General features: G+C 40.8%; 2 protein-coding genes across 2 annotated transcripts; one reads left to right on the top strand and one right to left on the bottom strand.

The window, feature by feature from the left end:
* The first annotated feature begins 1,826 nt into the window (after nt 1–1,826).
* Nucleotides 1,827–5,222, top strand: LOC144526856 (transcription factor Jun-like). The gene has a single exon (XM_078264551.1). It carries the CDS (start codon nt 2,037–2,039, stop codon nt 2,997–2,999), a length of 963 nt encoding a protein of 320 aa, XP_078120677.1. The 5' UTR covers nt 1,827–2,036; the 3' UTR covers nt 3,000–5,222.
* Nucleotides 5,223–5,319: 97 nt separating this feature from the next.
* Nucleotides 5,320–12,585, bottom strand: tada1 (transcriptional adaptor 1). The gene is made up of 8 exons (XM_078264550.1): nt 12,456–12,585; nt 11,691–11,782; nt 11,545–11,610; nt 11,175–11,269; nt 10,761–10,973; nt 8,592–8,743; nt 8,290–8,446; nt 5,320–5,478 (listed from the first exon to the last, which is right to left on the bottom strand). The coding sequence occupies exons 1-8, from the start codon at nt 12,527–12,529 to the stop codon at nt 5,326–5,328; spliced, it is 1,002 nt and encodes a 333-aa protein (XP_078120676.1). The 5' UTR covers nt 12,530–12,585; the 3' UTR covers nt 5,320–5,325.
* Nucleotides 12,586–15,852: the final 3,267 nt, after the last annotated feature.

Below are 15,852 nucleotides of genomic sequence, written 5' to 3'. Positions count from 1 at the left end.
GAGAGACACACAGAGCAAAGTGGCTCATTAAGTTATTGTTACATTAATAGCTGCTCTGTCACGTTAAAAGAAAAGAAAAAAAAAGCTGAGGCCTTGTTTACTTTCATTACCACTGGGGTATTAGACACAAAAGTTTCTGAAGCATTCCAGCGCTGGATTTCTACTTCAGGGTGTCAAATACTTCCAAAAGGGCGTTGCACTGCCGTGTTGTGAAGACAACATGTCATCTCAAGAGTGTTGACCTCAGGCAGCTCTGGTTCTCTCAGGCTGTCTGGGGCTGTTAACTTATTTATAGTTGGTTTGAGGAGAACACGTTGAATAATACAATGGGGGAGGCCAGACAGACTGAACTGCAGCTGTACAAAGCCTTCAGTCTTCAGTAACTTCACATTTACCTATGAGAGTCAATCACAGAATATAACTAATATATTTACGACACAGTATCATGCGACTTAAATATGTGCTCTTGAGCACAAATGTCCTGTTGGTTTTCGGGCTAAAATCAATATCATGATACATTCACCTTGATTACAATAAATGCAGTTGACCAATGACCTCTTTTGCAATCATCCATGCATTATATTTAGCCTACTTCCATTTGATGGCTCAGTTCCGATGTGTGTCCTTATTACAGGTTACGATTCTGGACACTTGGACTATACTGTGAGTTGATTGGTTGATTAAGTTTTTTTATACACACACAGTAAAATGTCACTATGTTACATAACAGTTTGGTACAAATGACAAGACATAGACCTAAAAAAATATTTTTTTTAAGCCATTACCACTTTGATTAAATTCATATTGTCTGTAGTTATTCAGATTCATCTTATTGTTTCGCCCTATAAGTCAATATTAATTGTACTTCTTATCAAGTATACCACAACCCAATGCAGTACAGTTTATAGTAACAATTTGACTTATATAATGTTGCTTGTCCATGTTAGATAGATACTTTATTCATCCCGAAGGAAATTTTAGAATCGTTGGTTATCTATATTTCTGTATACTGTTAGTATATTGAGAGCTACAAAAAGTCATCTTTGTATGCTTCATTCTTGACTATTAAAGTTGATTGTGTTTCTGAAAACACGTGTTCTCCTCCTCTCTCGCAAGAAATAAGAAACATACCTTAAACGTGCACTGTTGTAGAAATTAATTTTTGTTGTTACAACAAAAGAGCTCTTGGTGCAAGTGTGACCTCATTTTCTTTCTTCGCTCGTTAACCCACTCACCTCCTGAATTTGTGACAATGTACGTCACTGCATTTTGATAATGAAGTAATCATTTGAATATGCTCTTATCTAGTGGCCTGTGATTCTTATAAAAAAACATCTTTTTTTTTTTTTTTTTAAAGAATATTAATTTGCTTTTGTGTGTTAATTAAGGTGAAACCACATAGACCGTATGGAGCAGCACTCACTTCAGGATGGGTAACTAATAATTGAGCGGGTAACTAAATATTCAAAAACACTACGTAATCCCAGAGTACATTGCTCCACCGTTTGCATGACCTAATCCCATAAACCATCGCGGGGGGGGCGGGGATATGGCTAGTTGTCAGAGCAACCTGCATGTCATTAGATATACCCCACCCACTAAACCATCTCCAGCCAATCATAAGCCGTAGAAATGACATCATTGTTATTTTCAGTAGAGCTGCAGCTTAGAGGTGGATAAAGTTCGTCTCCACGTTGGAAGTGATAGAAAGTATTATCCCTATTGAGGCACTGTTTCTGCTTTTTGGAGAAGGAGGATCAATCAAAGAGGATACTTCAGGTGTGAAAACACGGAGGCTCGGCCGCGGGGGAACGACGTTTTTTTTGTTGATCATCGCGCGGTTCACAAGAGAAAAGTTTTCTCAGGACACGAAGTTGTCAAGTGAGTTGAACTTCAACAATAGGCGGACTCTATCACAAAACAGTCGAGAGATAGGGAGTCACGGGACACATGTAAACAGTCGTTCTTTGACTTTTTTTTTTTAAAAAGGAGAATAGACCTCCCTAAAGGTGATTTAAAAAAAAACCAACAACTTTATGTCCAGAAAAATGGAAGCGACGTTCTACGACGAAGCCGTGAATGCCTCCAGCTCTCAGCATGACCTGCCGACGGTGTATGGGTTCAACCCCAAAACCCTCAAACAGACGATGACGCTAAACCTGAACGACCCGAAAAACTTCAAGCCCCAACTGAGCGCCAAGGCCCTGGACATCCTGACGTCCCCTGATGTCGGCTTGCTGAAGCTGGCCTCGCCTGAACTGGAAAGATTAATCATCCAGTCCTGCACCGGGCTAACGACTCCCACCCCGACACAGTTCGTCTGTTCCAAGAACATCACTGACGAGCAGGAGGGGTTTGCGGAAGGGTTTGTGAGGGCACTGGCTGAACTCCACTACCACCAGCAGACACCCGCCGTCCACCCTGACGCACAGACCGGCGCGACCAACAGCATGGCATCCGGCTCTGCTGCGTCCGAGAGCGGCGGGATTCCCTACAGCTGCACGGTGCGCACCGATCCGCCGGAGTACACAAACTTGGGGGCTTTCGGCCGGGCTGTGGGCTCTGCGTCTGCACCTGCCAACGAGAGACACCAACCTTACCCAGCCGCCCCACAGCCGACCCACGACCACATGGACCACCACCTGGCGGCAGCGCAGCAATCGCGGCGACACGCGCTCAAAGAGGAGCCGCAGACGGTGCCCGAGATGTCCGGAGACACCCCGCCGCTCTCTCCTATCAACATGGAGAACCAGGAGCGCATCAAAGCGGAGAGGAAGCGCATGCGAAACAGGGTGGCCGCGTCCAAATGCCGGAAAAGGAAGCTGGAGAGGATCTCCAGGCTGGAGGACAGGGTCAAAAACCTAAAGAACCAAAACACGGAGTTGGTTTCCTCTGCCAACGTCCTCCGGGACGAGCTGGCTCTGCTCAAACAAAAGGTCATGGACCACGTTAACAGTGGCTGCCAGCTCATTTTGACGCAGCAGCTCCAAGCTTACTAGACTGCCAAGGGAAAAGAACCAAGGGACTTTTCTTGGGGACCAAATGCAGCTTAAAGTGGCCCGTTCAGCTTTGCGGGGCAGTGACCTTTTTCCACTATAAGTTTATGCAGACAAAAAGCAAGAATGGAGACTGGCCAGATACGTGTAATTGATCAGCGCGTTGCATTATTACAGAGCAGTGGCCACCAAACCTATTGCACAGACGGACAAAGCTCAGAGGAAGCATTTGCTCCAAATACCCCTCTGATGTGACTTGTTAGATGTTTCTGGCAATTTTGTCTTTGTTTTATTATTTTGTTTTCACTACAAAAGTACAAAATGAAATTTGTATTCAGTCAAGCCAAGGGTAATATGGCAAGTGTCATACTTTAAGCTAATTTTAAATTGATTAAGTTCAGCCTTGCGTCCTGACAGACCCCCAGAGCCCGTGTGGGATCGAATTGCAAATAGACAGAAGGCGTTGCCCTGCAAATCTCCCACTATGTCAAGTAGCAATTTATGCATATAGACTTAAGTCAAGCACTGAGTATCCCACCAGCGACTATTCAGTATGTACAGAGTAACACTAACAAAAAAAAAAATGTCTCGCACCTTTACGCAAGGTGTGTGTGTAGCGTTTACTGACAAAACGGCCTTACTTTCTTAACCCTTATGTTCATACAACTTTGTGATAAAGGTGTTATTGTTAGACCTGAATAACACTTTGTAATATTTGTACGCTGTCTTTAGAGCACTTCAGAACTGTAAATATGACTAAATAAATTGTTGGAACACGTGTGATGTGTGAGTACTTAAGGGTCTACTGAATAATTAATTATTGAATACAGTCAATGCTTTTATGTGAAGTGTTTGATATTGAAGGAACTGGGGCGGACGGGATATTGAGTCACCACAGTGCTTGTAATGGTTGGTGAATCTACACGGCCTCTCATTGGACAGCGAAATGTCGGAAGTGAGCAGCAGGCAGCCAAATATGGCAAGGGGTCCTCAATGCGCAATGGGACGGGTGTATGCGTGCGTCACAGCCCTCCAACTACAGCTGGTGACTCGAGGAGACCTATACAGCACAAGGAGATTTGTTTACACACTTTGGAAATGTGTTGAGGTTATTCTCAGTCTATATACTAGTGAACATCTTGTACAGAAAAATGCATTTTTAATTATTTTCTTTTATTTTCTTTCTGTAATAGAAATTACAAAACAAAAGTTTGTGTAGAACAAAAACAAAACAAAAAAACAGGTCAAAATGTACACTTTTCAACCTGAAATAGATGCTGCACACAAACATGATGAACAGATATTCATCAGACATTAAAAAAAAAAAAAAAAAAAAGTTAGCTTAATCTGTACACAAATTGTGGAGCGCCAACACTGATGGATGCTCGCAGCCTTTAAACCAGACACCGGTAAATGTTTTAGGAATACTTTGGAGAAAACTTCAAGGTATGTTCATGAGGGGCGCGATGACATACATAGGTGGCAGCTGCCAGACACATTGTAAGGACCCTACCCAGCCACAGTAAACCCACACAGGTGTTTCCACTTATTGCTTGATCAGACCTCTCTCTCAGGATCCTGTGCTGGCAGCACTTGATTGACATTTCTGTTAAGGCGGGACAATTTCCATCTCCCTCATTTTTAGTTGTGCGTCGAGTTAGAATCGATGACCTCACCTCACGTAATTCTTACCATGGCGATGCCTTCAACTTCAACCTGAGACGAGGTCTAATCAGCCAGACTAAGTAAAAACACCTGCGTGTAATGTACAGGGCTGTTGCATAGATTATTCTTTTTTTTTTAAATCTTTGCTAGCTGGTGTGTAGCATGTTCACAGTGCCACATGGTTAGATATGGACTGTTCTGTGGTGCAAATCGGACATTGAAACATCAACACTGTACAACCTGGCCTGATAAGAACCTTATTTTCCTGTCCAGTGCTCATAGCTGCTGTTATATTCCAAAATTAAATTATCACCAAATTATTTTCTCACTATACAACAGAAGTTCCAAACGATGGTTGGTCGACTGCCACAATGGCCTGTGGAACAGACAAAAATAATTTGCCAGCTATTGGCTGGAGTTGACTACCCACTCTGTGTCCACTGTCCAACTGTTTTGTTTCATCTCGCTCCACTTATGCTTTATCTCTTTGTGCAACGGGGATGGGATTTTACAGGCATTATAAAAAATAAATTAAAAAAAGAAGAAGAAGAAAAAAAAAAAGGTATTCAGACACACTGTTCCCCGTCCATTTCCCTGTGGGGAATAAATTTGTTTGGTTCCTGATGATAGCCGCAGTTCACATACAGTCCTGCATCAGTGGTTCTCAGCTGACGAGCATGCGCTCTTTCGCAGCGAGGCGCTGCCGGTGTACGTGGTCCTGCTCTAGTTCTTCGTGGCTGGGGTGCCAGAGCCGTGACAGGATGCGCTCCATGTTCAGGGCATACATAGTGTGGGAGGGCATCACACCGTGGTGAACCTACGTCAGACAAATGTTTCAGGAAGACATGTCAGAAAACAAACCTCCGATGGTGGCATCAGGGCAGGCCCGAATTACTAATGTGAACAGATTCAGTGATTAACAGCAATCATAGAGGCCCGAGCACAGTTCACCAATATGACCAATGAAAACATTTTAAAATATCTGGCAACCACAAAGCACATACTTACTGTATATATTGTTGAAATATTTACTCCTAATAATGAATACACTTTTGGGGTAAATTGATGCACTCAGTGTAACTTTTTGTGTGACCAGTAATTTAGTTCTGGGTCATTACTTATAAACCTCTTTTTTAAAACCGTACATCTAAGTTACAAGTAGGGTTGCACGATATTGACAAAATGTGATATTAAGATATCGATTATGAATATAGATATTAATTTCGATATTTTTAAACATAGTGGCTTGCATAAGTTTACACACCCATGCTAAAGTTGACTAAAAAGAGGAATTAAAAAAAAAAAAAAAAAAATCATCTTTTGGAAATTGATCTTAATGCCTTAATTAAAAAAATTTGGAAAAATCCAATCTTTAAGGACACCAATTTTCTTTGTGAATGAATAATGTATCGTAAATAAATACATTTTCTTCCTTAAAATACAGGGGGCATAAGTAAGTACACCTCTATGTTAAATTCCCATAGAGGCAGGCAGAGTTTTATTTTTAAAGGCCAGTTATTTCATGGATCCAGGATACTATGCATCCTGATAAAGTTCCCTTGGCCTTTGGAAATAAAATAGCCCCACATCATCACATACCCTTCACCATACCTACAGATTGGCATGATTTTATTTCAGTTAGCCTAATACCTGGTTTGATTTGCATTGAGAGATGATTTTATGGAAAGTACTCCATGCCAATCTGTAGGTATGGTGAAGGGTATGTGATGATGTGGGGATATTTTAATTCCAAAGGCCAAGGGAACTTTATCAGGATGCATAGTATCCTGGATCCATGAAATAACTGGCCTTTAAAAATATAAATCTGCCTGCCTCTATGGGAGAGGTGTACTTACTTATATAGAGGTGTACTTACTTATGCCCCCTGTATTTTAAGGAAGAACATTTATTCATTCACAAAGAAAATTGGTGTCCTTAAAGGTTGGATTTTTTCCTATTTTTTTCCAAAAGATGTTTTTTTATTCCTCTTTTTAGTCAACTTTAGCATCGGTGTGTAAACTTATGCAAGCCACTGTATGTAAAATTACAAAAGTTAAGGGAAACGCATCAAAATAGATTCATAACAAATAAAACAAGTTTTCTTACAACACAAGGTATATTTCCACTGACAGTCATATTGGACTGGTCCAACATGAATAAATAAATAAATAAATAACGACCATGTCTACAGAACAGGACATGTTTTACTGGTTGTACAGTATAATATATATAAACAAAGAGAACAGGACACAACTTTTCTTTCGCTTCTCTGATTCGTTCTGTTTTGTTGTCTCTATCTATTTCTTCACTTACAATGTCACTCTGTCGAAATATGCACACATGTGGTACACTACATAGGGTTTGTCACGTAGTGGACCCGTGTGCTGACGTGTACTAACATGTGCAAGTGGCACGGTAACTGGCCAATGAAACATGATCATTATAGCGTTTCAAGCGGGCTCTACATCGAACACAACTAAGCCACACAGCCAACGGACGGTACGCAGCGCTCCACAATATAAACAAAATATTGCAAATATTGCAACCCCTTTCGATATAATATTGCACAACGTGATATTGCCATAACGATATTGAGTCAATATATCATGCACCCCTAGTTACAAGTTACACCTATGTCCAGTCGTAAGTGAAAGAACATAGCTGATTGTAATATTCAAGTGTCATACTTTTGTATTGTCTTTCAGTTTGTTAGAAAGTGTCTCAAGGTGGAAATCTTATTTTGCGTTGAGGACTTGATTGCGCCTTTGACAGCTCTGGTCTTGTGCTACGGACTGCTGACATAAGACTATGTCATTCAGCATTTGAAGTCCAAAAATCCAGTGTTTTCACGCAAACATTAGCAAAACAGTCCCGCTTCTTTGAAAGAATTGTGTGGTAAGGTTTGCTACTTTATGCTGTCGGCGCTCGCCGCCACTATTCCCTCCCTCCGCTGCCTAGTAAAGTGCCAGGCAGTCACATAGTAGGCCCATTAACCCAATTTCAGTAAGAGGTTTTGCTCGAACAAAACCAATTGAAAACCTGTCAACATAGCATAGTTAGTCAGCTAGCAGTTGGCTAATTTCCACTGGGCTTCTCTGAGAATTTCTCGCGCTCCTCAGAAAAAAAACAGACTCTGTGCCGAAATGATCGCTGCAAGTCCATTCTGCTTTGTGTCTGGTAAACGGGCTTTGAAGTCATACCGTGCAGCATATCCTGAACAGTTGTGTTTCAAACTAAATACGCACCTACTGTAAATTTACGTAGTCGAATGAGGGGCTAAAATACATTTAACATTTTCCAGGACAACATAGAATATTTCCAGGATATCCGGTCTTTTTTTTTTTAAGATTTCTTTATGGGGCATTTCCACCTTCAATGATAGGACAACTCAGACATGAAAGGGGGGAGAGAGGGGGGGAAGACAGGCAGGAAAACCGTCACAGGTCGGATTCAAACCCTGGACCTTCTGCATCGAGGATTAAACCTCTGTATATATGTGCCACGATATCTGGTCATTTTAATCAATTCCCAGGGGTTTCCATGACTGGAACACTAGTCTCTAAGGTTCCTGAAACTAGGCGCCGAATCTGTTGAAGGTCCTGGGACCAGGGACATGCACGTCTCTTACCTGTAAAGCCTCCAGGAGATCAAACATGCTGATCGGAGGGAGGGGTGCGGGGAGACTGTCAGCAGAACAAGCCAATAGGTGAACAGCTCGTTGCTCGGCCTCATCAGGTGACACCTGAGGTGGTGGGCCTGCAGGGAGAGAAGCACTTGGAGGGGGACTGAAAGGAAGAAAAAGCAAATGTGAGCAATAGTACTACTGGCCTTTAATTACAGAACCTACCATTTATTTAAGAGTATTTATGTCTACATTAACTTCTAACTCTTGTTAGTGTGTTTATCAGATAGTAACACAGTTGTCCCTACCATTCAGTAACACTGTGGTAAGCAGCCAGGCTGTTTTTCAGATAAGGCTGCAGCGTGACATCACTGCCAAAGGCATAGAGGAAGCGGCCATCTCGTAACCTGTACGCCTTCCTCCGGGTGATGACAGCAGTCAGGACGTCTTTCAAGTGGTGCTGAAATACATCAGAGCAGTAAGTCAAGCTTTGCTCAATCTCCTGGGTAAACACAGCTGTCAGTCATACTCAATAAGCGGTACAGAAAATAAATCTCTCCATTCATTTTAAGCTTCTGCATGGATGTTAAATGCAGAATGCCATTATGTCAATGGAAAGTTAAGTCCTAGGAGTTTGCAATTAAGAGATCGTTAAAGACATTTGCTTACAAAATTATTCATTTCTTGAGGACAGAATTGATTATATTTTTTATGAATTTCAAGAACAAACATGATACATAGAGTTTTGGAAAGGAAACTGCTCAAAACACACAAAAAAAAACGATCCATTGCCCTGTGAGTGTCTCGTACAACCTTGTATGAAAGATCAACTCTGATATAAAAGTGAAATATGGATACTTTCTTCCAGTGCTGGGCAAGAATACTTTTTTAATTCTGTGTCTTTTATTGTTTTACTGCCAGCATGTTTTAAGGCTAAACATATGAATACTTTGTTTTTCTTTACCTACACATACAAATTCATTAAACGTATCAATGTTTCTGTGTGTGCGGATATTTTCACATCTATATTTTTGCCACAACATAGAAAATGAGTCACTGGTTCAGTTTTGTCGAAGATGCAAAATCAGGTTTTGGCATTGTTGTCAATTTCACTGCACTTTTATGCTTTTTATTAGACAATTTATATAATTGTATGCACAAATTAAAGGAATTCCGTTGGTCCGGTATGTGCGTGGTAATCAGTACTAGACCATCTGTATGGAACTATAGGTTGAGTAAGTAATCCAGCATTATTAAAAGAACTGTGGACCCACTGCCCTGTTACACACAAACACACAAAACCATTTACACACAATTACTCATACATAATACTCTGATATGCTAGCCTGGGAAAACCCTAATGAACTTCCGGCAAATTTGAGATTTGCTCTGAAAGTCAGTCTGGCCAAGAGCCCATTCAAGCCCATTTCCAATTTTTCCAAATCGAGACACCAATCACAACTGTTGAGGCGGGCTTTACACGATGATGATAGCGCAGCGACAGCAAGCAGCTTTTTGTTTACATTCAACATAACTGCCACCAAAGCGCAGCAACCTGTTGATGCCGCTGTAGCTGCTACGTCACCCAACCGTTGGTCTGATTGGTTGAACCAATTGCGCCCAGAGGCATTTGAGCGGCGTCCTTTGGAAATGAGCTGTGAATGAACGTTCCCCAGACCCTTCTCAGTTACAACTGAGAAGGGTCTGGTGTCAACCAGGCTACTAATATGCCATACAGATTGCAGAGTCCTTTGAGGCAATTTTTGTACTAAAAAAAATGTACTTGACTTAACACTGCTGGCGGACAGTTGCTACAAACTAGGGATGTCCTGATCCGATCTGATTTTTTAAATATTGAATATCTGCCAATACAAATACATCCCGATCCGCAGCTGCACACAGTTTCTTTGTTTACAAAAAATGACTAAGTAAACAAAGAAATATTTTTTTTAAGCCTAATACATTTAACTTAGCAAACCCCCAACCAAAAAATAAACCGTTCCAAGTTCCCCGCTGGACACAATAGTGAATCTTTGATAAAAGTAAAACGTAGTGATGCCTTTTGTGCTTAATAGTCCATATTTTATTTTCTTCTCGTGTTCTGATGTCGGCTACAGGGAATAACAGCATGTAAGCGTGGTTAGGAAGTGTGGAAAATTGGAGTAACCCGGTCTATAAAAACGGATGACTAAGTAAGACGGACTTTTTTACGTGTTGCCAAGGGCTGGCAAACTACGAGACACTCTCTGGACAGACACTGGTGAGTGGCAGCGAGCCCTCTTGGTTTGAAAGTGCTGGCATCCAGGTGGTCAGAGTGTGTGTGTGTGTGTGATTAAAGGCAGCGATCACCACAAGCTGATGTAAATGAATGGAGAAAGGTAATCGGGGTAAATGCCGATCCCCAATCAGTTAAGAAATGCCCCTATAGGCTCAGATCCGATACTTGCGATCGGGATCAGCACATCCCTATTACAAACCTCAACAGCATAGATCATGCTGCCGACGGCATCTTCTGTGATGTTATCCAGTCCCAGCTCAAATGCCGTCACCATCATGCGGGCCTCCAGCTGGCCCCGCGTGGGCAACATCAGAGTGTGGGCACTGAGACGCAGCTCCTCCTCCTCACCTCCCACCTCCCGAGGGCTGAAAGGCTGGGCGGCACTCAGAGGGTTCTGTGGCTGGAAACGATGCTGAAGGCGCAAACAACACATACAAACATACACATTATGCAGACAGTTGTTCCAGAACCAAGTGGTTCATTAGATGGCACTAACCTTAAATAAACATTCACACCCAGTCATTATTTGAGCAATTACCTTATTGAAAATTTGGCAGGGCTGCAGTTAACTTACCAAGCCTCCGCAGGGATGAATATGAGAATAAGTACTTACATCAAATTTCTGTCTAGAGGAACATTTCTTCTTCCCTTTTGGTTTGCCAGGCTTTGAAGCAGAGCCACTTTGCCGCTGTAATGACCCTGCGCCATCTAGAGGACAGTTGAAAAACACAAGACATTAAAGAAACATATTTCCTTAGTTAAATGTTACAACGTTTTAATAGTGATAACCTCTATCTGGCTTTAGAAAAATTACACACTTAACAACGTTGCCATTGTTTCAAAGTGTCTGAAAACTACAATCAATGTAACATAAACACAGTTAATACATTTACAAGAGATTATGGTACTGCAAGTTTCAATAGCACATAACATAAACACAAGTTCACATGCACTTTCAGGGAAAAGAAATGAAGCAATCTTACCTGGTGTGGAGACAATGATCTGGCAGCGTGTGAGAATGGCCAGGAGAAAATCATTGTGAACATGGACTGTCGAAGGACAAAATTAGTTAGTTAGCATCGATTTTTCAACATAAACATTGTATGAAGTATTTTTCTTGCTCACTTACCATTCTCCTGTGCCAACAGACGACGTGCCTCAATGTCAAACTCCTCCTTGCTGATCTTTTGTTTGAACCATAGCTTCAGGTTTGCCCAGTAACTGCGTGGAAAGGCAACAAACAGAAAACATCAAGACAAACCTTAGGCTACTCCAAGAGTTAAGGTGCATTCACAAGACTGTTTTCATTTCATAAACAAACCTATGTTAGAAATGATGAAGCTTCTCATCTCATTGTCTCCAAGCGTTCAGACTTAATTTTGAATTTATCGAAAGGACAGCCCCTTGAGATGTAGCATCTCATTTTCTTGGGGGTCCTATAAACACAATACACTTAAGAGCATCAACAAGTACCTATAATGAAAATAAATACAAAACTTTCGCTCTTTTCTTTTCACTGAACGCTGCATTCACTGAAAGCTGTGTTCATCGAACTAAAAAAAAACAGTACACTACACTACAAAACGTTAAAATAACGTTAGATGAAATTAAACGTGTAGATAATACCATCATACTTCACGTTCGCTAATTGTATCATTACCTTCTGAGAGCACATCATAAATACTGTACAACTGCAAACATATTAGCTCATCGTGACAATAACCACTGCTCATAGGACTGTTGCTGAGGAGAAATGTTGCAAACATTAGCAAGCAGCTAATTTAAACATGGCTAGCCAATGGCAACATTACTTTGTATTTCTGCGGCAAACCAGCAAAATGGCAGAAAACCGACACCACAAACAGAAAACACACACAAAGGACGTTTTACTTACTGCTTGACATTATCGCCAATTGCATCAGTTAAATTCTTCTTTGCAATCTCAAGCTCGCTAGCATGAGCGGCCATGGCGTTCAAAGTCCTACAAGTACGTCATCATCCGGCGACACCAAGTGAAGTTACCCTTTTTTGTCTATAAACTTTATTGAAGCAGGTAAATTGGTAAGTTTTGATAAACAGGACGAAAAATATTCTCTACTCTACCTACCTACTTTATTCTACCTAATACCTTAAATATGACGTATTCAATAAACAGATGTACATAAAAAGAATGACAGATAAATAATAGCTAGGGGGCGCTGTATAATCCAAACAGATGGCTTCTTTCTGAAAATGATAATTTTTATAAAATCTTCACACAATTTAAACAAATGCATAGCAGACACATTCATTTCTTAACAGACGTGCATTTTCATTTCAGTTGGACTATCTATTAAGATTCCTAATTTTAAATAAAACTACTGTCCATCGATCTTCCATTTGTTCAGATCAGAGCACATTTGTTTGTGAGAATAAAATGCTTATAAAGGGGCCGGCATGTGTACAAGTGCTTTTCATCAATGCCAAACCATTACTCCAAAGTCTGCTGTACCTGTCTTGTCATCCGCCACGGTGAAGACTATTGGGGGGTAGATGCTAGATCGGATCCGCTAGACGTGTCAACGTCAAAGGACGTGCCTCATGGTCAGCTTACCATAGTATTCTTGCAGGTCTAGCAGATCCGATTTAGGATTTACCAGACTAGGTAGTAAAACTACTCCACCACTAGATGGTATCATAGTATGTTTAAATTATGCAAAACCCAGTCCAGTTAAGGGGAGAGCTGAGTAAAAAGAGGAATGAGACCAGTGCATTTGAAATTGGACATGCTTAATCAAAGTGTCAACAGAGATCACTAGCAAGGTCAAAATGCATTTTACCCCCCTAAAAAGTAGTGCAGTAACAAGTTCCAGTCCGAGGCAGAAAGGTCTTATCTGCCTTTTGCAAGAAGCTCAGCATGAGTTGTTATTATTATTTTTGAGATTGAGCATGTTTAGTTCCAAAACATGAACTGATATGACTCACTGGAGCCTGAGAAGATGTGTATAAAGTCTGGGTGTAGAGTAATGTGCCTGTCTGATCAATGTCAAGAATGCCATTCTACAGTCAAGAAAAAAAGATTATCTCATGGACATTAAGCAGTGTTGCAACTTCTTACACTCTTAGTTAGAAGTGTAGAATACTTAGTGTAAGAATACATTTTAATTTGTCCCCTTTCCCAGCTCTAGGAATATATTATTAATATGATCTTCCAGCTTTTTACTGCTCAGTAAAGTCTGGGCAAAAAAAAGTTTTTTTGGTCCAGAAATACTAGTTTTATTTATATACTAGTTTGATCTCAGTAACCTCCTTCCAACAAAAAGTGTGCTACCAGAATCAGAGTAGTTTTAATAAAATTGGAGAAAGCTGTCATTTAAAAAAAAAAAAAAAAAGTATCAATCCAATTTTAACCACAGAAATTCCTGCCCCATTTAAAAGCCCCTCACATCTGCAGCTACTTTAGAATGCAGCAGCTAAAATGCAAACTACTGTTAAATGAATAGTTCAGGCAGCGTATTTCCTGTTCTTTCATCTGAACTTAATAGTAGAGTTACCAGATAAATTCAGAACTGGCGGGAAAAAATGTAGTTATCACATTGAAGGCACATCCAAGGATGGCCATAGCGGGATTTTAATTTAATTTGACTATCCTTTAGTGTGGGCTCAATTTAGCTTGAGACATCAAGTCCTGAATATCTTTCTTTAATTTATGTAAACATTTGCTATCTTCCTCTTTTTGTATAATTTTAAGTGCTATTTTCTTGCTAGTTTCTAATTTGTGCTGTTGACTTTTTATTTCTTTATTTCAGCATCGATAAAACTGATGCTGCAAACTATTTTCTTTGTTAGTTATATGTAGACATTATTGTTAGCAGCTAAAAGAAAAAAGATCAGAAAAAAACACCTACAGCTACTGCTGTAAGTGTTTTTATTATTCTCCACTGGACTGGATGTAAAACATTTCTGTGGTTCATTCTGTTGTGTTTAGTGGCTCTTTGGCTCATGCCTCTCTTGAGCCGGTTTAGGCTGGGAGGCCCTTTTGTTTTTCATTGATTTAGCTATGGTGTAAAAACAGTTGAGTAGGTAGGGCGATGGCTCCTTTGGCTCTGTCTCCCCAGGCGGTCGTGAAGCCTAAAACAGACCACCATGACTCACGCCATTTATCACAAGAAGTGAAATTGTATATCCAGAAACCCATACAGCTAATGCCGCGTTCTATTTACCTCGCAACTCGGTTTTAACGAGGTCAAAGTCGTAAAGCACCCCCCTGACCTCGGATTTACGAGCTCGGAACTCGGTCAACCTCGCAGTAGCCTGAGTTCAAAATCCAACATGGCTACCCCCTGTATCAACAGTTGTGAAAAGCTGCAGTAACATAAAGTTATAAGCGCTTCTGTCTTATTTGTGTCACTAAATCAGTCGTTCACACAGGCATGTTCAACTTCTATCTGTGGACATGTTGTTACGCTGTTTGCATGCACAAAAAACGGCGTAATGCGTTGTTATCAACTGGTATTGCTAACAATAGCTAACCGGACTAGAGCTAATGAAAACAATGAAAATCCGACTTTTTAAATAGAACGAATTCAACTCGGGTATGACGTCATTCCCTGCTCCGGCTTCCGAGTTCCGAGGTAAATAGAACGCGGCATAACAGTCATACTGTTAGTCCCCAGTTCAGTGACTAATGCTGACTCCACAGTGTTCTGAGGTAATGCATCTTAACAAAGGAGATCCATTTGAAAAGGGGTTTCCAGGTTTGAGTCTAGAATGAACAAGCTGTTCACGCCAACCACATGAACAATGAAAACCATCTGAATTTTTGGTCACTAGTAGATGTATTTAACAGTCTACCTATCTAGTAGGCAGCTGACACTCAAGGAGCACACTTCTCATGGCTCAAATGTCCCTTTGTTTGTTATCTCTGGGTTGCGATCAGTGCTGAGATTGACTTTTCTCTGTAAAAAAAAAAAAAATCTCTTTTTCACAATCTCAGTACTCGCTTGTATGCTTCACAGCTAAATGAAATATCACTCTACTTTATGTTTTAGACCAATAAGGAAGAGTGGAAACTACAGCTCAGTGAGCCTTCCCAGATCCCTCCAAATGATCATCCATCTTAAACAAGTGTCTGTTAAGCTTTAAATCAAAAGGGCACTTAGGAACGGACTTAGCTATGGAGTTGTTTAACTATCCCAGTTAGGGCAAAAATTAGTCATGGTGCTTATTTTCAAAGAAAACAGCTCCACTTCCTGTCTGTTGATTTTCTGGTTGACACTAACTGAGCTTTTGAGGGCTAATGAGTCACTCTC

Source organism: Sander vitreus, chromosome 12 (assembly GCF_031162955.1).
Source record: "Sander vitreus isolate 19-12246 chromosome 12, sanVit1, whole genome shotgun sequence".
Taxonomy (NCBI): Eukaryota; Metazoa; Chordata; class Actinopteri; order Perciformes; family Percidae; genus Sander; species Sander vitreus.
This window is presented reverse-complemented; position numbering and strand designations above follow the sequence as displayed.

Coding starts and splice junctions, on each gene's coding strand:
- LOC144526856 (XM_078264551.1), top strand. CDS start 2,037: ATGTCCAGAAAAATGGAAGCGACGTTCTACGACGAAGCCGTGAATGCC.
- tada1 (XM_078264550.1), bottom strand. CDS start 12,529: ATGGCCGCTCATGCTAGCGAGCTTGAGATTGCAAAGAAGAATTTAACT. Junction 11,783..12,455: donor ATTGGCGATAATGTCAAGCA/GTAAGTAAAACG, acceptor CTTTCCACGCAG/TTACTGGGCAAACCTGAAGC. Junction 11,270..11,544: donor GATCATTGTCTCCACACCAG/GTAAGATTGCTT, acceptor ACTGTCCTCTAG/ATGGCGCAGGGTCATTACAG.